This window comes from Dryobates pubescens, chromosome Z, assembly GCF_014839835.1.
Source record: "Dryobates pubescens isolate bDryPub1 chromosome Z, bDryPub1.pri, whole genome shotgun sequence".
Lineage (NCBI taxonomy): Eukaryota > Metazoa > Chordata > Aves > Piciformes > Picidae > Dryobates > Dryobates pubescens.
In genome coordinates this window covers 52,983,332-53,006,730 of record NC_071657.1, presented here as the reverse complement: position 1 = coordinate 53,006,730, position 23,399 = coordinate 52,983,332, and the positions used below count along the sequence as shown (strand labels likewise).

The following is a 23,399-nucleotide window of genomic DNA, read 5'->3' as shown; positions in this document are numbered from 1 at the left end:
GAATAGAATAGAATAGAATAGAATAGAATAGAATAGAATAGACCAGGTTGGAAGAGACCTTCAAGACCATCGTGTCCAACCCATCAATCAATGCAACCCACCTAATCAACTAAACCATGACACCAAGCACCCTATCAAGTCTCCTCCTGAACACCTCCAATGATGGTGACTCCAGCACCTCCTCAGGCAGCCCATTCCAATGGGCAATCACTCTGTCTGTGTAAAACTTCCTCCTAACCTCCAGCCTAAACGTCCCCTGGCATAGCCTGAGGCTGTGTCCTCTTGTTCTGGTGCTGGTTGCCTGGGAGAAGAGATCAGCCCCCGCCTGGCTACAACCTCCCTTCAGGTAGTTGTAGAGAGCAAAGAGGTCTCCCCTGAGCCTCCTCTTCTCCAGGCTAAGCACCCCAGTTCCCTCAGTCTCTCCTCATAGGGCTTCTGTTCCAAGCCCCTCACCAATGTCCTTCCCTTTCTCTGGACACGCTCCAGCAAGTCAACATCCTTCCTAAACTGAGGGTCCCAGAACTGGACACAGTACTCAAGGTGTGGCCTAACCAGTGCAGCGTACAGGGGGAGAATGACCTCCCTGCTCCTGCTGGCCACACTGTTCCTGATGCAGGCCAGGATGCCATTGGCCCTCTTGGCTGCCTGGGCACACTGCAGGCTCATGTTCAGACTACCATCAACCAGCACCCCCAGGTCCCTCTCTGCCTGGATGCTCTCTAGCCACTCTGACCCCAGCCTGTAGCACTGCATGGGGTTGTTGTGGTCAATGTGCAGAACCTGGCACTTGGATGTGTTCAATCTCATGCCGTTGGACTCTGCCCATCTGTCCAGCCTGTCGAGGTCCCTCTGCAGAGCCTTTCTACCCTCCAGCAGATCAACTCCTGCCCCCAGCTTGGTGTCATCTGCAAATTTACTGATGATGGACTCAATGCCCTCATCCAGATCATCAATAAAGATGTTAAAGAGCATGGGGCCCAGCACTGATTCCTGGGGCACACCACTATTGACTGGCTGCCAGCTGGATGTGGCACCATTCACCACCACTCTCTGGGCTTGGCGCTCCAGCCAGTTCCTAACGCAACACAGTGTGCTCCTGTCCAAGCCGTGTGCTGACAGCTTGTCCAGGAGTTTGCTGTGGGGGATGGTGTCAAAGGCCTTGCTGAGGTCCAGGTAGACAACATCCACAGGCCTTTCCACATCCACCAGGTGGGTTAACTGATCAGGTTGGTCAGGCAGGACCTGCCCTTCCTAAATCCATGCTGGCTGGGCCTGATCCCTTGGCCATCCTCTAAGTGCTGTGTGATTGCACTCAAGATGACCTGTTCCATAATCTTGCCTGGCACTGAGGTCAGCCTGACAGGCCTCTAACTCCCTGGCTCATCCAACCGGCCCTTCTTGTGGATGGGCACCACACTGGCCAGCTTCCAGTCGTCTGGGATGTCTCCAGTGAGCCAGGACTGCTGAAAAATGATGGAGAGCGGTTTGGCCAGCTCATCTGCCAGCTCTCTCAGCACCCTAGGATGGATCCTGTTTGGTCCCATGGACTTGTGGGGATCCAAGCGGGTGAGGAGAGCTCCAACTACCTGCTCCCGGAACAGACGGAAACTATGCTGCTCCCTGGCTCCTTTTAAATACTTACAAAAAATACTTTTAAATACTGGCCCCTTTTAAATACTGCAAGGCTGCTATAAGGTCTTCCTGGACCTTCTCCAGGCTGAACAATCCCACATCTATCAGCCTGTCTTCACAAGAGAGGTATTCCAGCCCTTCTCATGATCATGATCATCCCCTGTAAGCATGCGGAGAGGTGGCAGGAGAGGGGTAGGAGGCTCCCTGAAGAAGACACTATGAAACAGGTTGTGAAGCCTTGTAGAAGTAGAAACTCCTCCAATCAATGTCATTGAAGCTTTGAAAATATTACACAGTTAGAAGATGGTCTACACTGAAGAATACATTCCTTTTATGACATTGCAACATGAAGATCTCATTTTAATTTTCTTTTAATTTTTTCTTCCCTGAGAATGTGTAGTTATACTATACATATTGCTACCTGCTTTTTTTTCCTGTTTTACTATTTTCCTAACCTGCCACATTGCCACGAGCATTTCCTTTAGAACCAGAATGTAAAGTGATACAGTTTGACTTATTATTTATTAACTGCAATTTCAGATTTTTTCTCAACTAGATTTCACACAGCACAAAAATGTTCATATTCTCAGAAAAAAATAAAATCCTCATTTGAGAAGCTTTGTCAGATGAATGGTGAATAGTCATTTGAGTTTCGTATTATCTGAAAAAAGCAATCCTGTCTGCTTCAATAGTCCAGGTTTAAAAAGAAGTTTTCTTTCACCTTTCCTAGGAGTGTACAAGGAAGAAAGTATGTTTCATTAGAAAATTATTCCAGAGGGCATAAGTCAGCAGGAGAGAGAACATGTAGATCTGTGCCTTCTGTGAGAGAATTTTCTTCTCTGTCATGGGAGCAGTAAAGAGACAAGCTGGTTTCTGTCTGTCAGAGGAGAAAATGATATAGGCAAGGAAGTAACACCCTTCCAAAGGGAGAAAAAATCCCCAATTTGCCTGCAAATTTGATAAGAAATTCTGATCAAAAGACAGTGGATGAAACAGCAGCAAGGATGAACAGGAACAAGTATTCAAATACTTCTGAAGAGCAGAAAAGGGTGTGCATAATATGAAAAGACGTGTTTGGGTCTTAAAAAGTATTCTGTCTGTACTGCTGGAGACTGTCCTCAGAAGCCCCAGAGTACGACAGGACAAAGAAGTTATCCACATCATCCTTGCAGCTGGACTGAGGCAGTGTGGTCTGGATGATCAGGTAGTGCAGCAGATTGTGAACTGGTTCAATGAAAGAAGTCCCCAAGCTGATCCATCCCTCTGACTATTACCCTCTGCTGGTAATACAGGCTGGGAGTGATGAGATCGACAAGAAGGGCACCAGGGCGATTAAGAAGGAGTTCAGGGCCCTTGGACAATTGATTGATGGGGCAGGAGCTCAAGTGGTGCTCTGCTCAGTTCCCTCACTGGCAGGGGAGTACACTGAGAGGAACAGGAGAACCCACACCATCAACAATTGGCTCAGGGGGTGGTGCCAGCAGTGGAACTGCGGTTTCTTCAATCATGGGGCAACTTTTACTGCACCCAACCTGCTGGGTCCTGATGGGGTGCATTTATTTAAAAGGGGTAAGAAGAGTCCTAGCACTAGAGTTGGCAGGGCTCATTAGGAGGGATTTAAACTAGGTCTGAAGGGGGTGGGTGAAGATATCGGTCCCTCTGCAGAGGAAAGAGTAGGACACAAGGTAGGGTCAATTGAGAGGTTGGGAGCCCAGCTGCAGTGCATGTACACCAAAGCACGCAGCCTGGGCAATAAGCAAGAGGAACTGGAGATCCTGGTCCACCAGGGTGACTATGATATATTCACCATCTCAGAAACATGGTGGGACAACAGGCACGATTGGAGTGCTACACTGGGGGGTTACAGGCTCTTTAGGAGGGATAGGAGAGGGAAAAGAGGAGGAGGGGTGGCTTTGTATATTAGGGAGACACTTTCTGCCACAGAACTTGAGGTGGAAGATGAGGGAATTGAGAGCCTGTGGGTTAAAATCAGAGGGCAGCCCAACAAATCTGACATCCTGGTTGGAGTCTGTTATAGACCACCCAACCAGGATGAGGAGGCTGATGAATTATTCTACAAACAACTGCAGGCTGTTTCAAGATCATCAGATCATGTCCTTGTGGGGGACTTCAACCTGCCAGATATCTGCTGGGAACTTAATTCAGCAGAGAGGAGGCAGTCCAGAAGATTCCTGGAGCGAACGGAGGACTGCTTCCTGTTGCAGCTGTTAAGTGAGCCTACCAGGGGACAGGCTCTGCTTGACTTGCTGCTCTCCAATAGCGAAGGGCTGGTGGGAGATGTGACCGTGGGAGGCTGCCTAGGGTGCAGTGACCACGAGACAGCGAAGTTTTCAATATGCAGAGAGATATGGAGGAGCACCAACAGAACCTTCACCTTGGACTTCTGGAGGGCAAACTTCAGCCTGTTTAAGAAACTTATTTGTAAAGTTCCCTGGGTACCAACCCTCATGAACCGAGGGGTCCAGGAGGGTTGGACCTACTTCAAACAGGAGCTCTTGAAGGCACAGGAACTGGCGGTCCCCATGTGCCGAAAGATGAGCCGGCAGGGAAGGCGACCGGCCTGGATGAGCAAGCAGCTCCTGGAGGAGTTAAGGGGAAAAAGGAGGCTGTATCACCTTTGGAAGGAGGGGAAGGCTTCTCGAGGTATGTTCAAGGAAGCTGTTGGATTGTGTAGGAATAAAATTAGAGAGGCAAAGGCCCAGTTGGAACTGAAGCTGGCCACCTCTGTGAAAGACAATAAAAAGCATTTTTACAAATATATCAACACTAAAAAGAAGGGCAAGAAGAACCTCCACTCCTTATTGGACCCGGAGGGGAACAATAAGACTGAAGACAAGGAAAAGGCTGAGGTTCTGAACACCTTCTTTGCCTCAATGTTTAACAGCAAGGTAGGAGTCCAGGACGAGTGGCCTCCTGAGCTGGGTAATAGGGTCGGGGAGCAGTGTGATGCCCTGGAAATCCATGAGGAATTAGTTTGGGACCTGCTGAGCCAGTTGGACACTCACAAGTCCATAGGACCAGATGGGATCCATCCTAGGGTGCTGAGAGAGCTGGCAGATGAGCTGGCCAAGCCACTCTCCATCATTTTCCTCCAGTCCTGGCTCACTGGAGAGGTCCCAGATGACTGGAAACTGGCCAATGTGGTCCCCATCCACAAGAAGGGTTGGATGGAGGAACCTGGAAACCACAGGCCAGTCAGCCTGACCTCAGTGCCAGGGAAAGTGATGGAGCAGATTATCCTGCCAGCAATAACTGTGCACCTGAAGGATGGCCAAGGGCTCAGGTCCAGCCAACATGCATTTAGGAAGGGCAGGTCCTGCCTCTCCAACCTGATCTCCTTCTATGATCAGGTGACCCATCTGGTGGATGTGGGGAGGCCTGTGGATGTGGTCTACCTGGACTTGAGCAAGGCCTTTGACACCGTCCCCCACAGTAAACTGCTGGCTAAGCTGTCAGCTCGTGGCTTGGACCGCAACACTCTGTGCTGGGTTAGGAACTGGCTGGAGGGCCGAGCCCAGAGTGTGGTGGTGAATGGTGCCACATCCAGCTGGTGGCCAGTCAGTAGTGGTGTGCCCCAGGGATCAGTGCTGGGCCCCAAGCTCTTTAACATCTTCATTGATGATCTGGATGAGGGGGTTGAGTCAGTCATCAGCAAGTTTGCAGATGACACCAAGTTGGGAAGGGATGTTAGTCAGAGGGTGGAAAGGCTCTGCAGAGGGACCTCGACCAACTGGACAGGTGGGCAGAGTCCAATGGCATGGCATTTATCAAGTCCAAGTGCCGGATGCTGCACTTTGGCCACAGCAACCCCATGCAGAGCTGGGGTCGGAGTGGCTGGAGAGCTGCCAAAAAGAGAGGGACCTGGGGGTGCTGACTGACACCCGCCTAAACATGAGCTAGCAGTGTGCCCAGGTGGCCAAGAGGGCCAATGGCATCCTGGCCTGCATTAGGAATAGTGTGGCCAGCAGGAGCAGGGAGGTCATTGTGCCCCTGTGCTCTGCATTGGTTAGGCCATACCTTGAGTCCTGTGTCCAGTTCTGGGCCCCTCAGTTTAAGAAGGACATCGAGACACTTGAACGTGTCCAGAGAAGGGCAACAAGGCTGGTGAGAGGCCTTGAGCACAAGCCCTGTGAGGAGAGGCTGAGGGAGCTGGGATTGTTTAGCCTGGAGAAGAGAAGGATCAGGGGTGACCTCATTGCCCTCTACAACTACCTGAAAGGTAATTGTAGACAGGAGTGGGTTGGTCTCTTCTCCCAGGCAACCAGCACCAGAACAAGGGGACACAGTCTCAAGCTGCGCCAGGGGAGGTTTAGACTAGAAGTGAGGAGAAGGTTCTTCACTGAGCGAGTCATTCGTCATTGGAATGTGCTGCCCAGGGAGGTGGTGGAGTCACTGTCCCTGGAGGTGTTCAAGAGGAGATTGGATGTGGCACTTGGTGCCATGGTCTAGTCGTTAGGTCTACCGAGACAGGTTGGACTCGATGATCCTTGGGGTCTCTTCCAACCTTAGTTATACTGTGATACTGTGAAGTCAGAGAGTTGTGGTCAAATGGACAGAGTCCAGCTGGAGGTCTGTATGAAGTGGGAGTCCCTCAGGGGTCAGTACTGGGACCAGTACTATTCAACAGCATGGATGAGGGCACAGAGTGCACTGTCAGCAAGTTTGCTGATGACTCAACACTGGGTGGAATGACTGACATACCAGAGGGTTATGCTGCCATTCAGCAGAATTTGGACAGGCTGGAGAGTTGGGCAGGGAGAAATATAATGAAATTCAGTAAGGGCAAGTGTAGAGTACTGTCATGCACCTGGAAAAGAACAACCCCATGTATCAGTATAGGTTGGGGACTGACCTCTTGGAGAGCAGTGAAGGTGGAAGGGGCCTCAGGGTCCTAGTGGATGGAAGGATGACCATGAGCCAGCAATGTGCTCTTGTGGCCAAGAAGGCCAATGGTATCCTGGGGAGTAGTAGAAGGGGTGTGGTCAAAAAGTCGAGAGAAGTTCTCCTCCCCCTTTAGTCTGCCCTAGTGAGGCTGCATCTCAAATTCTGTGTCCAGTTCTGGGCCCCTCACCTTAAGAAGACTTGAAAGAGTCTAGTACAGAGCCACAAAAATGTTTAAGGGAGTGGAATATCTTCCTTATGAGGAGAGACTGAGGGAGCTGAGACTCTTTAGCTTGGAGAAAAGGAGACTAAGAGGTGACATGATTCGTGTTTATAAATATGTAAAGAGTGTCAAGAGGATGGAGCCAGCCTCTTCTTGGTGATGCCCAATGACAGGACAAGGGACGATGGGTGGAAGTTGAGGCATAGGAAGGTCCATGCAAACATGAGGAAAGTTTTTTTCACTGTGAGGGTGACAGAACACTGGAATAGGCTGCCCAGGGGGGTTTTAGAGTCTCCTTCTCTAGAGATATTTAAAACCTGACTGTGTGCATTCCTCTGTGATCTACTGTCAGTGAAACTGCTCTGGAAGGGAGGTTGAACTAGATCTTTTGAGGCTTCTTCCAACCCCTAACATTCTGGGATTCTGTGTGACTCTGTGAATTCTTTTGAAGCACCAACTAAAGTAGGACATGCAAAAAAAACCTTTAAAACATCCTCTTGAAATGGAGCTAAACTTGAAAGAAATTCTACAATCTGGTTGAGGAGTCAGTGTACACCTGGAATATGTGTACATGTACATATATATAATTTTATAATATCACAAATTTATCATAACAGTCTCTGAATACTATCAGACTATTTTTTTTATCTATGTAATTGATGCATGCATCTATTGCATAAAAAGTAAAATAAAATAATGGAATGCCAAAGAGGAAGGGGGATTATGGAAAAAAAAATTGTCAGTGTTAACTGATGGAACATGTCTATTTCCCCACATAGGAATTAACTGGAGGACTTTATTGCTATCAATAAAGGTGGGTGGTTTCCTGCTATATGTTACACACTTAACTCTTGAAGATGAAAAATATCTATTTTTCTTTCTGTGTCACAAGTTCAAACGTAATCTGAAGTGATAATAACTGGTCTGTTAACATCCATACCCATTTCTACCTTGGAATCAGATAGTTGCTTTTAAGGGACATTAGTGATGACTGCTGCTGAAAGCCTCAATCCTTGACCACAAATGTTCCCTTCAACTCCCTTGTGCTGGCACTAGAGCTCATGCAGCCATGTGGTGAGCTAGTTCAGGGAACTGATTCAACTGAAAATAGTAAAGAAAAATAAAACAATTAGTTTTCAGCTGAATCTATTTCCTGAGATAATCCTTGAACAGCTGCACATGTGCTAGTGCCAGCACTGGCACAAGACAGACAGCAGGAATGAACAGCCAAGACAGGGAGATGACTTACAGTGATCATCAAACTGCAGCCTTAGTTCACTGCTTAGACTTGACCATGAAAACAAATAGCAGTGCTTTTCACTAATTTCATTTCAAAATGGATGAATCTTGGACTAGATGAAAATGAAATGGCATTTCTAAAGCTGGGATTTCAAAGATTAAAAAAAAAAAGAAGTTTGGTTTTTTTTATCATGAGCATTCTGCTACAAATATATGTATGTGGCTGACTCTTTATATGCTACAATCCTTGTACATAAGAACACAGGATTTACCCACAAAAATGTGAAAAGACCCTCCTACATTTTTTGTGATTGCAACCATAAACAGCAATCCCAAGATGCTTCTGAACAGCATGTTCAATTAAATGATAAACAATTGTAGTTATCACTCTAGCTAGTATTAATTTTTAACAATTTCTTTAAAGACTTTTAAAATACATCAATCATTTACAAGATCTCCGTACTACACAGTCGCATATTACTATGGAACTGCGTCAAAGTCTTCTTCAGTGCTTTTTATTACACTGTCAGTGTTTGTCTGAACTATTAAATGCAATAAATGTGCAATACCTATAAAATATGAGAATAGCTTAGGTTTTTGCCTCACCACACTGACAATGTCTTGGGCAGTTTTAAGACAGGAGTATTGACACAACAGGCTATAATAAAATACTGTGTCAGTGACCCCTCTGGGAGCTGTTAATCCTTGGATCACTGACATGACTTCCCACAGATGCTGTAAAGAAGCACCACTTTTCTGATGGTTCAGTACTTTATCCACAGATTTCTGTGATACACAATACTGGCACTGAAGGAACAGAAATAATTTACTGTGGTTAGTGGATGGCTATACAAGTCCCTTTAGCCACAAACTAGTGAGAGGAGAGACTCCTACTCCTCACAGTACCAATGCCTGTATACTCCACAGATGACTGACATGCTGACTTGTAAGTGATTACTTTCTTTCAGTTATGCTCCTAAAACTATCATTCACAGAATATAAATGTAGCATTATTGACAGGAAGAAAACTCAGTGACTTCTAACTGTTATATTAGGAAAGACAACAGGCAATTTCAGATTCCTTTAATCCATGCAAAATTAACACAATAGACTGTAACTTCTTTGGAGCTTGTACAGTATGTGCCCTGCCAACATTATGCAGGATGTTTTTTAAACTAATCTAAGGATCTTTTAATTTCCAAGTAGATGGATGTTTGTGTACATTAAAAAGAGTTCATGCACTAATTCAAATATATTCCAAATGAACCTGCTTGACACATAGCCTTATAAAACCAGGAAAAGCAAATGAGATACCCTACCACCCTAGCCATTTCACAGAGAATTTTTTTTCATCACAGTTTTGATAACACACAAAATTGGCATCATGAGGGTGTATACATATCAAAGTCTAGGAAAACAGAAGGCATGACATTTAAAACAATTTGAATAGTGAGAAGGTGGGGGAAATTACCTCATACTCCTGAGAGAATTTCAAATTGTCATTTGCTTTCAATCTTTCAATGTGATCTGCAAGTTCCAAGATAGGTATTGGGGGATGACTGGCCATACCTGTTGAATAAGAATGAAACCCAGAATTTAAAGTACATTACAGTGATGGCAATGTGATAAAATCTAGAAAATGCAGTAGTTAGAATGGCTAGAAATGTGTAAGTAGTAAAGATGTCATATGTGACAGAAGCAGGCAAATAATTTGGTTACTCAAAGCAGGACATGCTTTGGATAGATGAGGTCTGAAGCCAAATTAAAAGAAGTCACCAAACATATTCCCAAAGCTAATATTCCTATTGTAGAGGAAAGAGTTACTGATATGAGTCAATGAGGTTAGCTAGGCATGGAAAAATGAGACAGTTAGACCTGATGTCAACCTCTGCTTTGAGTAATGACTCTTAATGTCATTTCAAACTCCTTCTCCTGCACTGCATGAAATGGAAACTCTATTGAATTAGATGAGGAAAAGTGAGCTGAGAAACAGACACTGAAAGAGCCCTAAAGGGGAAAGAATAGTGTTTTGACAGAAAACAAACTGGCTTATGCATAATCAAGAAAAACGAACTTGATGAAGGTTACCAAGGTAACCAGAGACACTTGAACCTGCAAAGGAAATGGTAAAAAGCAAAGAAACCTCAAACTAACATAAAAACTAGCTCATAAAATAAATTATAAAAAATGAAATGGACAGCTTGAGGATTAGTAATAATGCATCAGGGTCTAGAAGACTGAATTCATATTCTGACCAAATTAGAAATACTTAAATATTTCATGAAATTTTGAGATGACTGACATGCAACTTATGAATGTCTGGAATAAACATGCACCACTGCTTTCAGACAACAGTCACTGAAGACAACATTGGACATCAGACAATTAGAGCTTCAAAAATGTTTTCACTAGTAGCAGATTGTAGAGGCAGGGGGTGTTCAGTTTGGCTGGACTTACAAGCTGACTGCACTACTACCTTAAAATATGCTTAAACTCAAACCCCATTTATCAACCCCCAGAAGTACCTACAATCTACTTCAGGTGTAAACATCTTTGTCCACTGATGAAGATACTGAAAGTGGAAAAGAGGAGGAACAGGGAATCGGAGATGTAGATGGTTGTGGAAAGAAGTACAGGGACAGCAAGGCAAAAGAAATAAAAGATGTGGGGTCAACTAGAACAATCTGCCAGCTGAAGATTTGCCAGGCAAAAATTTGTGAACATGTTTGTTTCATGCTATTAGTCTTCATGACCCTTCTCCAAAATGCTTACATTCTTCTCTTCATGCTTTATACTATCACACCTAAAATGAAAGTGAGTTTTCAATTGCTTGCAGGAAGAAATCAGAGCTGGCTAGAAAAATTAAGCTAGTGAACCCCAGGATCTCTTGAAATTACAAAGAGAAAACAGTGATGACTCAAGGGGGCTCAAGCTGGAAGCCATGTTGCACAATGCAGTTTGCTTTGTCACCGTGAATTTCAAGAGCATGCCTAAGACAGTTAACTTGCGTTTCCTGTAAAAATAGCTGAAAATTACCATGTGGTTACAATATAGTCACACCAGAGCATGTTTTTCTTTATTCTTGTTTTTAAATGTTTTGTTCTCTTTTTGAGTCTTTGACATTTCGGGCATTATACAAGAGTCCAATATAATGTTCAGAAGCACTGGCCCTAATTCTTCTGACCCTATACATATATATTTATGTATTATTTTCATAATTCAAAGTTATTTAAAGCATGTCTTAAGGCAAGTTGTCAAATAACAAAAGAGAATATTCAGATAAAATGGGGAGATCCTTATAAATTTAAATTAAGAAATCAGTCTATAAGTACTAAATCATTTGAATCAGTTCATCTCCCATTTTCTCAGAAATTTCACATAATAGAACTTGGTTATTCTTAAAATGAGTGTGGGTGACAGTCATCTGATAATTACACTGATCCAGATCAAGCACCCCTCTGGAAAATATGTCAGTGAGAAGGCACAAGAGAACTCTAGATTGATCCAGAAATGGAGGTGGACTGATGTACATCTAAACCAGTGCTTGAACAGAGAAAATAATAGAGACAAAGATGTTTAGACCTTTTCGAGCGAATCGTGGGAGAGAGTTATTATCATATAAGGACTGAGTGGTAGTTTGGCTAGAGAGGGAGGACACAGAGCCAATCAGGGAGGCGTAGGGGACTGAATTACTGCTCAAAGCTGTAAAAAGTAAAAGCCAATTGGAAATGGGAAACAAATTAGTAACAGCAGTAGACCATCATAAGCAATCAATCTTGTACATATAGGCACTTCAGACATGCACAAAACAGCATTTGGAAACTCAGCTAAGATGTTTAAAGGTCCAGTTACCCTACTGTAAACGTAAAGCACAAATAGAATGAGACTGGCTCACTACATGATGAACCTAATTAAATCAACACTATCATGAACAAAAACTTCAATAATGAGGTACTGTGAAGGAATTAAAAAAAAACAAAACTGAACGTACACTCTTTCTTAAACTGCTTTTGTTCATATGCTCCTTTAAATGCCATTTGGGGAGATTTCACATTAAACACTGTGTACAATGAAAGTTGACATAGAAGTTTATTTTCTAAGGAAAAAAAAGGAACTACTTACAAGTTCTTAAACTGACAAATTTCAACTGCATATAATCCTTGTCTCCACAGCTCATTTTAGGCATGTACACTTGGACATTTACTAACTTCAAATAGTATTTTGCAGATAACTTATAAAGTGAATGAATCGCATTTGGTATATTTTCATCTTTTATATATATAAAATGTACTCCACTGGGATGATAAAAGCAGCTACTTCTTAAAAGAACTGCTGCAGGACATTTTAATGTAACCAGTCTCAGTATCATAAAATGTATCATATGCTATGAATGAACATTTTTATTTCTTATCATATGTTATGAAAAATCATCAGGCTTCTAGTGACTGTAATGTGAGCTGCACGTGAATGGCAGGTGTAGAGCTTGACTCAAAAAAACCCACCAAAACCACATCTAAATACACTTATTTTGTGGCAATAAATAAGAAAATACATATGTTTACTGACACACCTTCACATCAACCAACATGTACTATGAAAACACAAAAAAATTGAAGACAAACTGCAGCTAAACTACAACAGAACCTGTGACATGCTAGAAAGTCAAAAGAAACACCATGCTGAAAACATTCTTTCCAACAAGGAAATGAATAGATAAAAAACACTTTAAAACTCAAACAGAAAAAACAAAACCAAAACACAACAAAACCACCACATGAAAAACAGCTGAAATTGTATCCCTAAGACGTTTTTATTTCTAGGTATAGAAGATTACCAAATGTGATTGATCTTATGCAGCGTAGTAGTAACCCCTCCACAAAAATTAAATGAGAATCTATGGTTTAAATACAGTGTAGAATTCCAGTTAATCTGTGGTAGATAAATGACTAGGGAATATGGGATACCATATGTACCAAAATTTCAACAGAAAGCAGGGAGTGCAAGGTCACAAATCATCTGCATATTAGCAAAAAATTAAACCTGTTAAGTATACTTCTTTACCCCACAGAAATAAGTGGGTGTTTTGGACTTGTTATTAGCACATAATATATATCTATATCTATCTATCTATCTATCTATGTAAACATTTTGTTAATTGTCAGGATTTTATGATAAGGGCATTTAAAAACATGTGTTTACAAATTTGGACCTTCAGGTGCACATGTCCACAATCAAAAGAAAATTTAGCTATTAAAAAAATGCAAAAGCTGCTTGCATACAGACCGAAATCCAGAAACGGAAAATATGACACATTGTTTTCAGATAAATTTCTTTAAGAAATGATTTGTACTTCAGGACCACACTGAAACAATACTCTTGTGATGTTAAAAACTGAGCTATTGCAACACAGAACAGCCCTTCTCCACCCCACATATACCAATCTATGTTTATTTAGATGTATCTTTACAGAAAAATGAAGGAATCAGTGTAAGAGGCTACTGTTACTAATATTTACCCTTACCAAAAAGCTAGAACAAAATACATATATAAAAATCGGATATGGAAGATGGGAACAATTAAAGATGACCCTGACTCAGGAGAAATTTGGCACCCATGGACATTTATCAAAGATGCCTTTAACATATTTGTCAAAAATATTGCTGTTACTTTAAAATGTCATTTACGTACAGCTAGATCTAAGTCAGAGAGTAACCCTGTATTTTGTGTATAGAGCAAAATTCACAAGATTAGCTCTAGAGAAATACCTAATTCTGCAAAAGCTATTATAAAATACTTATCAATGTGCATATATTTAAAAATTAAGACATTTTTATTCCAGAAGAATTTATGGTCTTTGAAACATGATTCATTATGTTAGTATTAAATATTTTTTGTTCCATAACAAAGACTTAGTGTTACCAAGCAGCCCGAGGGGCTCTGTAGGCTCGCAGAAGAATTTTCAGCTCTGAGTGAGGAGGAAAAGCTGTCTACACTGAGAAAAGGGAACACCTAGTTTTCAGACCCTGATCTAAAATTTTTCAATACAATAACACATTGTAAAACTATTGACTATGATTAAGGGGGAAAACCATATATAGTCTTTTGAGGAGCAGAACTTTAAAATCCATTTCTCAGATAAGGATATTTTGATTGCCTCTAGTGTTGAAAGCAATCACATGGGAACTCAGACAAGTGCCATTTGCACTCTAAGCCTGTACCTCTTTTAGATGCCTACCTACATCGTTCATATGAGTCAAGTTCACATGAAGAGCTCTATGTAGGATTGGTCACTGTCGGAAAGCTATTCCAGTCTGGTTTTTGCCATGTTCTGTTTCTCATAAACAGAAGTTGCGTGGATAAGCTAAGGAAAGAAACTTCCTGCTATCTTGCAAAGCAAGTGACTAAATCTAAACATAATTTTTTCCACTATCATTATGTACAACTTTTCCCTCTTGACCATTTTTATTCTCTTCTTTGCCCTGTCTTGGAAATAATTAGAGGAACCTTCTCAGGAAACTAAGGAATAAGTGTTTTGTGAACACTTGTCTAAAGAAAAAGCAGAGTCTTTAATGCAGAGATGTAATAATTCTATTTATTTTTCTTGTATTTCAAAGGATCTTATTTAGTTGATAAGAGATAATGAGGTAATAGTTTAATTGGCACCCAATTACCCAATTAAGTGTGACACATTTTATACTTAAATGGGGAGAAAAAACAGTCAATTTTGAGGAATGACTCAGCTGAGTTTTTTGGCTGATTGGCAGATTTAAGTCTCTGCCTGAGCCTTGGGTCTCTCATAACCCACACAAACCACTTAACATCAGTTATTTTCCTCAATGCAAAGCTGTGCTTCCTCATTTGATGATACCTTTTTTAAGGGCTTAATTGTAGCCCCTCCTCTACCTTCACTCTCCATGTGGCATAGAGTCAACATTTGTGCATTACCTTAATGATTTTTATCCTGTATTTAAATTTGCAGAATGGGAAGAATGTGACTGACTTCTCCTCAGCTACTCCAGTTTCAGAAGGATAATAGACTTACAAATTAAATCCTGTATGCTACTGAGAGATGGGCTATTTTCATGTTTCCTCAAAGAAAACGTGGCACAGCTGTAATGCATTCAATAGCATATGGGTTTATCTAACAAATATACACTTTTGGATAACACATATGGACATGGTGCTTTTTTCTCAGATGTACAACTGTGGGCTATACCAAATGTCAAGAGAAAATGTCATATTTATTTATGGAGTTACTCCATCCAGTAAAGAGTGAATCCAGACATGCCTTTGATCCTTCATGGACAAGCTACGATAGGAAACTCTTTAAGTAACTACTACATTAGTGAAGAACAAAGTTCTATGATGACAAGACAAGAAAAAGCTAAAGGAAAGTGGGACACTTCCTGTGCTGCAAATTTTAGATTGTGGATTTTTACATCTTCATGTTGAATTGGCAATTTTATAATGAGTGCAACACAACTGTGCAAAAATCATTGCCTAAATATCACCAAAGATAAACTATTGCTTTCCTATAATTTCTTCCAAAAAGTTACGGCTAACCACCTTTACTAGGACTGCTTTAGATTTGTGGTTAGAAATTTAGATTTAACACAAAAAGGGGTTCACTTTCAAATTATTTTGATAATTGCAACTGATCAGATCCTTTCTTGCACAACTTATATGATTGCTAGCACTTTTGGAAAGAGGATGTTTGGAAATCTTTTAAAGCATTAAAGTTTATGACAACCCAGAATTTTATAGAAGTGGCTCCTTCACCTCTACCAGTGAAAACTGAATCTTTTTCACATTATGGATTCATTAAAAACTTTCCCCCCTCCCCCACTAACACTGGAATCAACTGGTGTCCCTGAAGAGCTCCAACAGACCATTATAACAACAATGATGTCAACTCATGTATTCCGATGCAGTTGGAGTGATCTAGATTCTTACAATACATTCAACACTCCATCTTTTTTTTTTTTTGGTAGGCAATGTTTGGAAATCTTTAACATCTTACAAAGTAGATAAGGCCATTATATGGTGACTGCAAATGTCTCAGTAAAAGAAATGTAACACACAGTCACAACAGTCCCAACCCCTTCTTCTCAACCACCAGCTTTGCCCCAGCAGTACTCTACTATTTGGTTTTGCTACCCGGTAAGAAAATAACACACATCTGAAAGAGAAAGAACAGCAAAACCAACAGAACTGGTATCTTGAATGTACAGAGCTATCCTACTTTGTTTGAAAAGCTTTGTCTTGCATGTTCAGTAACAGACTGTTAAATAACAGTTGTGTAAGCATTTCAGCAGGTTCTAAATATTTAAGCTAAACTCAGCCAGATTTTAGAATAGAATAGAATAGAATAGAATAGGGATAGGAATGGAATAGAATAGGAATAGAATAGAATAGAATAGAATAGAATAGACCAGACCAGATTGGAAGAGACCTTCAAGATCATGTCTAACCTATCATCCAACACCACCTAATCAACCAAACCATGCAACCAAGCATCCTGTCAAGCCTTGTCCTGAACACCCCCAGCGATGGCGACTCCACCACCTCCCCAGGTAGCCCATTCCAATCGTCAATCACTCTCTCTGTATAGAACTTCTTCCTAACATCCAACCTAAACCTCCCCTGGTGCAGCCTGAGACTGTGTCCTCTTGTTCTGGTACTGGCTGCCTGGGAGAAGAGAACAATATCCGCCTGTCTACAACCTCCCTTCAGGTAGTTGTAGACAGCAATAAGGTCACCCCTAAGTCTCCTTTCCTCCAGGCTAAGCAACCCCAGCTCCCTCAGTCTCTCCTCACAGAGCTTGTGTTCCAAGCCCCTCACCACCATTTTAACGAAATGATAGCCCTAACTCAAGTTATTTTAAGTTGTCAGGTTGTGCTTTTATTAGCACAAGAATTGCACCTTGAGTTCGCTGGTTCTACGGTAATATACATGTTAATTATCAAGTGTTACGCAGCAAGACAAATCTAGAGCAGGAATTTGGTATTTGTCTGCATGCTGAGTAACACAATGGTCTGACTTGTGCTTAGGGGTCTTAGGTTGTGCAGTAGTGGGAAAAGGGATAATAATTTGATTCCTGTACTATGTTATTAATAATAACTTTAATCCTCTATTTTGTGAAAAGATTCATGATAACATGAAAGACCTCATAGTAAAATGTATTCCAGCCATTCTGCTCAACTAGCTGCACAGGTCCTAGATAAACTATAGCATGGCAAGGAAAGGTATACCTGCACTTCTCTCCAGTTCTCTTCAGATCAGTGAGGTTAAAATATAAATTTAGAATTAACTACACTAAATTATTTTTATACATAAAGTTGTTAATTCTTGGCAGCATTTTTTATCTGCCTGAATTTTAGTTTAATTTGTGATGATAGCTAAATTCACATGTAAGACTCTTACATACCTCATTATTAAGCTATCCACTCTATTCAGTACATATGTCTATACAGATAATGACTTGTTTTAGGCATAAGCTAAGCTGTAAGAAGTGTAATTTTTCTTTTCATGTTTCAAAGACTGGCATGTAGGCTTCCATCTTTGTAACAGCCTTTAAAAACTTGTGCTGGATAACATGAAACCTTTGCTTGGTAAGAATGAGTCTATGTTAACACTGCTGTTTCAAAAGCGCTATTGTGAATCCAAACTTCCAACCACTTCCATTTACTGCACTCAGATTCATATTGTAGAATTCATAGATTCCTATTGTCCCAGAATACTTTAACAAGATTCCCATATTTAGAGGAAACTAAGCTAAAAGATGCTCTCCTAAACCACACTTAATTTTCCCCAGCTACTAAAAGTATTTGGTGTACTGTATTGGGTGACAGAACACTGGAACAGGCTGTCTGTGGGGTTTGTGGAGTTGTCTTCTCTGGAGATATTCAAAGCCTGCATGGATGCATTCCTGTGATCCTGCCCTGGCAAGGGGGTTGGACGTGATGATCTTGAAGGTCTCTTTCAACCTGATTTATTCTATGCATTGTTTATTCTATCTTTCAAGGTCCTCTCCAATCCCTAACATTCTGTGATTCTGTGATGCTGTAATAGACTAAAAACGCAAGCAATAGACTAAAAAACTCAAGCCTTCTGACTCTTCCCTTTCTACCTGTGCCATATCCATACAGTGAGGATGTTAGGTCTTTCATTCCAAATTCATGTCTCTGAAGATTCACTCTTGCTGAAGCAATACTATCTTAAAAATAGCCACTCTTCCAAAGACCAGAAATGACATATACAAGTTCAGTTAACCATTTTGTAATATTTAGTATATCAACTTTTGCAGATAATCTCTCAATGCCTCAAATACTTAATTTCCTGCCTTTATTATCACTTTGTAAGTAAAATATTTTTGTACTTAATGCAATAAATTTGACAAAGGAAGACTGAGTAAGTAATGAGCATGAGACTGGGAATGTGCAAGTATATTGTAAAAGAAAATAATTCTACTGGAATATATCATGATTAAAATAAAGCTTGTGCATTTTTTTATTTATTTTAAAATAAACTAATTAAAAGGTGGTTAAAAATCAATATTAACTTAATTATTTTTCTGTTGGTGTTTCTTGACTATCAAACCAAAGAGCTTAAAGAAAACAATGCTTAATAAAGTAAGTAAATAAAGTATTTGGGAGTGTGTTGTTTGTACTTTCAGAACTATTGACATGCTTATATCCCTTTTGAAACTAACACATAGTTCCGGGCCCCTCAGCTTAGGAAAGATGTTGAGTTGCTGGAACATGTCCAGAGAAGGGCAACAAAGCTGGTGAGGGGTTTGGAGCAGAAGCCCTGTGAGGAGAGACTGAGGGAGCTGTGATTGTTTAGCCTGGAAAAGAGGAGGCTCAGAGGAGACCTTATTGCTGTCTACAACTACCTGAAGGGAGGTTGGTTTCTTGTCCCAGGCAACCAGTACCAGAACAAGAGGACACAGTGTTATGCTGTGCCAGGGGAGGTTTAGGCTGGATGTTAGGAAGAAGTTCTTCTCAGAAAGAGTGATTGCCCATTGGAATCGGCTTCCCAGGGAGGTGGTGGAGTCACCATCACTGGAGGTGTTTAAGAAGAGAGTGTATGAGGCACTTGGTGCCATGGTTTAGTTGATGAGATGGTGTCGGGTGATGGGTTGGACTTGATAATCTTGAAGGTCATGTCCAATCTGGTTAATTCTATTCTATTCTATTCTATTCTATTCTATTCTATTCTATTCTATTCTATTCTATTCTATTCTATTCTATTCTATTGCATAGTTCTAAAAGAGGAGACCTTTTCTCTTGTTAGTGCTTCATTTCTGTTTTGTACATCTGCAATGCAGTGAAATTTCAAGTGATGTCAGTGGATTACCTCATAATGCAAAATGTTACAGAACCTTATTTACAAAGAAGTAGCTGTGAGAATAAAGTTAATAAATAGAGTGATACATATTTCCAAATCACCTTTTATAGTGTTGTGAGGTTTAACTTGGAATTTTAGCACATGCAATACCTCCATGCAACACATGTGACTTTGGGTCCTTTACAGATCTCTTGTTTCATGCAGTATTTTTCTCTAAATAAATAAAATACAAAATAATTTCCAAAACAAATACAGGAATACATTCTTGAAAAACTCATAAACAACCAAAATATATTTTTTTAAACAATTACTCTTTCTGTTCTGTAACACTATTGCTAAGCACTTTGTGAACACAGAGCTCTCAGAGAGCTATTATTGTCTCTTACCTGGAGTTTGAAAATTTAGGCGTCTCAGTTCCACTGGGTCTGTGGGATGGTGAGAGGGGATCTCCTTGCTGTTGGGTATGCTGCTCTTTCTAGAGTCGGATTCAGCCCTCTTCCTTCATGGAGAAAGTGAATATAAGTAAACATAAGATAAATGTGTTAATGTTGACAAAACATTATATTCTAAAGGTGAGATGCTTATTTATGAAAGGTAATTTGATCCAGTGCTAAGGTAAAATAATTATGCATGGTGGGTAGGGCAGCCTTAATTTGCAATGGAAAATTAATCTAAATATATTCAGAGGGAAAATAGCTGCATTCTGCCATAGACTGATCTACCACGGTTCTGGGTGCCCGAATAAGTAAGAATTAAAAGAATTAACATGAAACTTACAATAATTCATACTATCTCTATTTTTAAAACTAGATAGAGTAGCCAACTCTTGCACATGAACATGTAATTAAGAAGGAACACACCATGTTATTAGCATTGAATACTTAGTGTTTTGTATGCACAGCTCTGTATTGTATAAAAAATAAACTGTATCCTATGAGTACTTTCCATATGGCAGAGAACAATAGTACAGAAGATACCTATCCTAGAAGTTACCTATTCCTTTCACTTTCTGTGAAGAGGTCTGTTTTCTTGCCTGTCATCTCTGTAAGTGCTGCACTACATAATCTGATGTGAACATACCCATATATTCAAGTCTCAGATTCTGTATGAATGTTTACATCTATCCAAAAGAACAGAAGGGGAAGGGGAAAAGGAAGGGAAATAGGGAAAAAAAAAAAAAAAGAAAAGAGAGAAAAGGAAAAAAAGAAAAGTAAAAACAAAATAAAAGAGAAGTGGAAAAAATTAGAAAAATACTAGAAAGAAGGGAAGGGCAGGTTTGGGAAGGTTTGGGAAGGGACGGTTTGGGAAGGTTTGGGAAGGGAAGGTTTGGGAAGGGAAGGTTTGGGAAGGGAAGGTTTGGGAAGGTTTGGGAAGGGAAGGTTTGGGAAGGGAAGGTTTGGGAAGGTTTGGAAAGGGAAGGTTTGGGAAGGGAAGGTTTGGGAAGGGAAGTTTGGGAAGGGAAGGGAAGGTTTGGGAAGGGAGGGTTTGGGAAGGGAAGTTTGGGAAGGGAAAGGAAGGTTTGGGAAGGGAAGGTTTGGGAAGGTTTGGGAAGGTTTGGGAAGGTTTGGGAAGGTTTGGGAAGGGAAGGTTTGGGAAGGGAAGGTTTGGGAAGGTTTGGGAAGGTTTGGGAAGGGAAGGTTTGGGAAGGTTTGGGAAGGTTTGGGAAGGTTTGGGAAGGGAAGGGAAGGGAAGGGAAGGGAAGGTTTGGGAAGGTTTGGGAAGGGAAGGGAAGGTTTGGGAAGGTTTGGGAAGGGAAGGGAAGGGAAGGTTTGGGAAGGTTTGGGAAGGGAAGGGAAGGGAAGGGAAGGGAAGGGAAGGGAAGGGAAGGGAAGGGAAGGGAAAAGATAATCATGTATACTTCTCTACCTAGAGAACATGCATGTTCTGTCTCTTCTGTTAAAATTGACTCCCATCATTTAAAACTATAATATTATGGAGAATCATGTTACAGGAAGAGTATCTAACCACTCTGCATTTAATTTAAGAATCTTGAGCTGTAATTCTTAAATTTGAAAAAGAATTCTTCAATAGTCCTCTGTGAATTCCTTAACAAAGATGCAAACTGGTTGACGCTCTTTATGTAATATAGAACAAATCTGCAAACACCAACAGTTTAGGTTTATGATAGCACAATCTTTTACAGGTGTCCAATATTTGCACTAACATATCACTGGTTTTAGAGGGCTTCTGTATCTTTTTTTCTAATTGACTCACAATGTGATGATGGTAAATCTGTTATTATTCTACTGGGCTTCCCTCTTAAAAATGCTCCAACTGAATTCTTGCTCTTTTTGAAATGATGAATACCTAGTGGCATTCATTCATGAAAGGTTCATATAGCAAGATGCTAAAGACTCTGAAAAGAAGCCAATCAGCAACATCCATTGCAGAATTTATTTGAAAGTTACTAGTTCCATGATTTTATGGGAACAAACAAACAAACAAAAAATTTTAAATGGTGTTTTGATACAAAAAGCATTCCACCTATTCTTCTCCTGAAGTATAGGGATCGGTGGAACTGTCTAGATATATGCATCACCTACCTTTTTTTCCCCTTGCAAGTCAGTACTGGGCAGCACAACTTCAAATTAACCTACTGTGGATTTACTAAAGGGAAATTTTGCTTGACTAATCTAAAAGTGCTCTATGAAGGCATGACCAAATGGCTAGATGAAGGGAGAGCAGTGGGTATCATCTACCTTGACTCCAGTAAAGCTTTTGATACTGTCTCCTATAACATCCTTGTAGGGAAACTAAAAAAAAAAAAGTGGGTTAGATCATTGGCCCATGAAGTGGATTGGAAACTGGCTCAACAACAGAGTTCAGAGGGTTGTGATAAGCAGCACAGGGCCCTTTGGAAGCATATGGCCAGTGGTGTTCCCTAATGGAAGTTGGTTGAAAGGGAGCCACATGAACCTCAGTAAGGACAAGTGTAGAGTGCTGCATCTGGGGAGGAATACAATCTGGCACCAGAACAGACTAGGGGTCATCCTGCTGGAAAGCAACTCCATGGACAAAAACCTTGGGAGTTCTAGTGGACAGCAAGTTATCCATGGGAGAGCAATTTGCCCTTGTGGCCAAGATGGCCAATGGCATCCTGGGGCACATCATGAAAAGTGTGCCCAGTAGGTCTAAGAAAGATTTTGGTCCCCTGTACTCTGCCCTGGTGAGACCACACCTGCAAATACTGTGCCCAGTTTTGGGCTCCCCAATTCAAGAGAGACAGGGATCTGCTAGAGACAGTCCAACAGAGAGCTATGAGGACGATTAAGGGACTTGAACATCTCTCCTATGAGGAAAGACGGAGCACACCAGGGATGTTTAGTCCTGAGAAGGCTATAAGGTGATCTTGTCAATGTCTATAAACATCTGAGGAGTGGGTGCCAAGATGAAAGTGATAGTCTCTATACAGAGGTGCCCAGTGACAGGACAAGTAACAAGTGGTACATGCTGGTACACAGGAAGTTCCACTCAACATGAGGAGAAACTTCTTTACTGTAAGGGTGACTGAGCACTGGAAAAGGCTGCCCAGAGAGGTATGCCTATGTGGCCTGCTGTATGTGATCCTACTTTGGCAAGTGGGTTGAACTAGATGCTCTCTAGAGGTCCCTTCTAGCCCCTAATATTTTATGACTCCATGAGTCAACTAAAACAAATCACTGAAATCTCTTCTAGTCATAACTGTGAAAATTTGGAATATTTCTAGGACAATAGAATGTACTCAGCACTGGTTAGGCCACACCTTCAGTCCTGTGTCCAGTTCTGGGCCACTCAATTTAAGAAGGACGCTGAGATTATTGAACATGTCCAGAGAAGGGCAACGAGGCTGGTGAGAGGCCTCGAACACAAGCCCTACATGGAGAGGCTGAGGAAGCTGGGATTGTTAAGCCTTGAGAAGAGGAGGCTCGGGGGAGACCTTATTGCTGTCTACAACTACCTGAAGTGTGGTTGTAGCCAGGAGGGGGTTGGTCTCTTCTCCCAGGCAACTAGCACCAGAATGAGAGGACACAGTCTCAGACTTCACCAGGGGAAGTTTAGGCTCGAGGTGAGGAGA

General features: G+C 41.3%; 1 protein-coding gene across 1 annotated transcript in view; it reads right to left on the bottom strand.

Moving 5' to 3' along the window:
• PTPRD (protein tyrosine phosphatase receptor type D) overlaps positions 1-23,399 on the bottom strand; it is a 455,736-nt gene that overhangs the window by 86,260 nt on the left and 346,077 nt on the right. The window contains exons 25-27 of the mRNA XM_054178769.1: positions 19,732-19,844; positions 11,579-11,698; positions 9,468-9,565 (exon numbers count right to left, since the gene is read on the bottom strand). Of these exons, the coding sequence (XP_054034744.1) occupies positions 9,468-9,565; positions 11,579-11,698; positions 19,732-19,844 (331 nt within the window). The remainder of the gene's footprint in view (positions 1-9,467; positions 9,566-11,578; positions 11,699-19,731; positions 19,845-23,399) is intronic.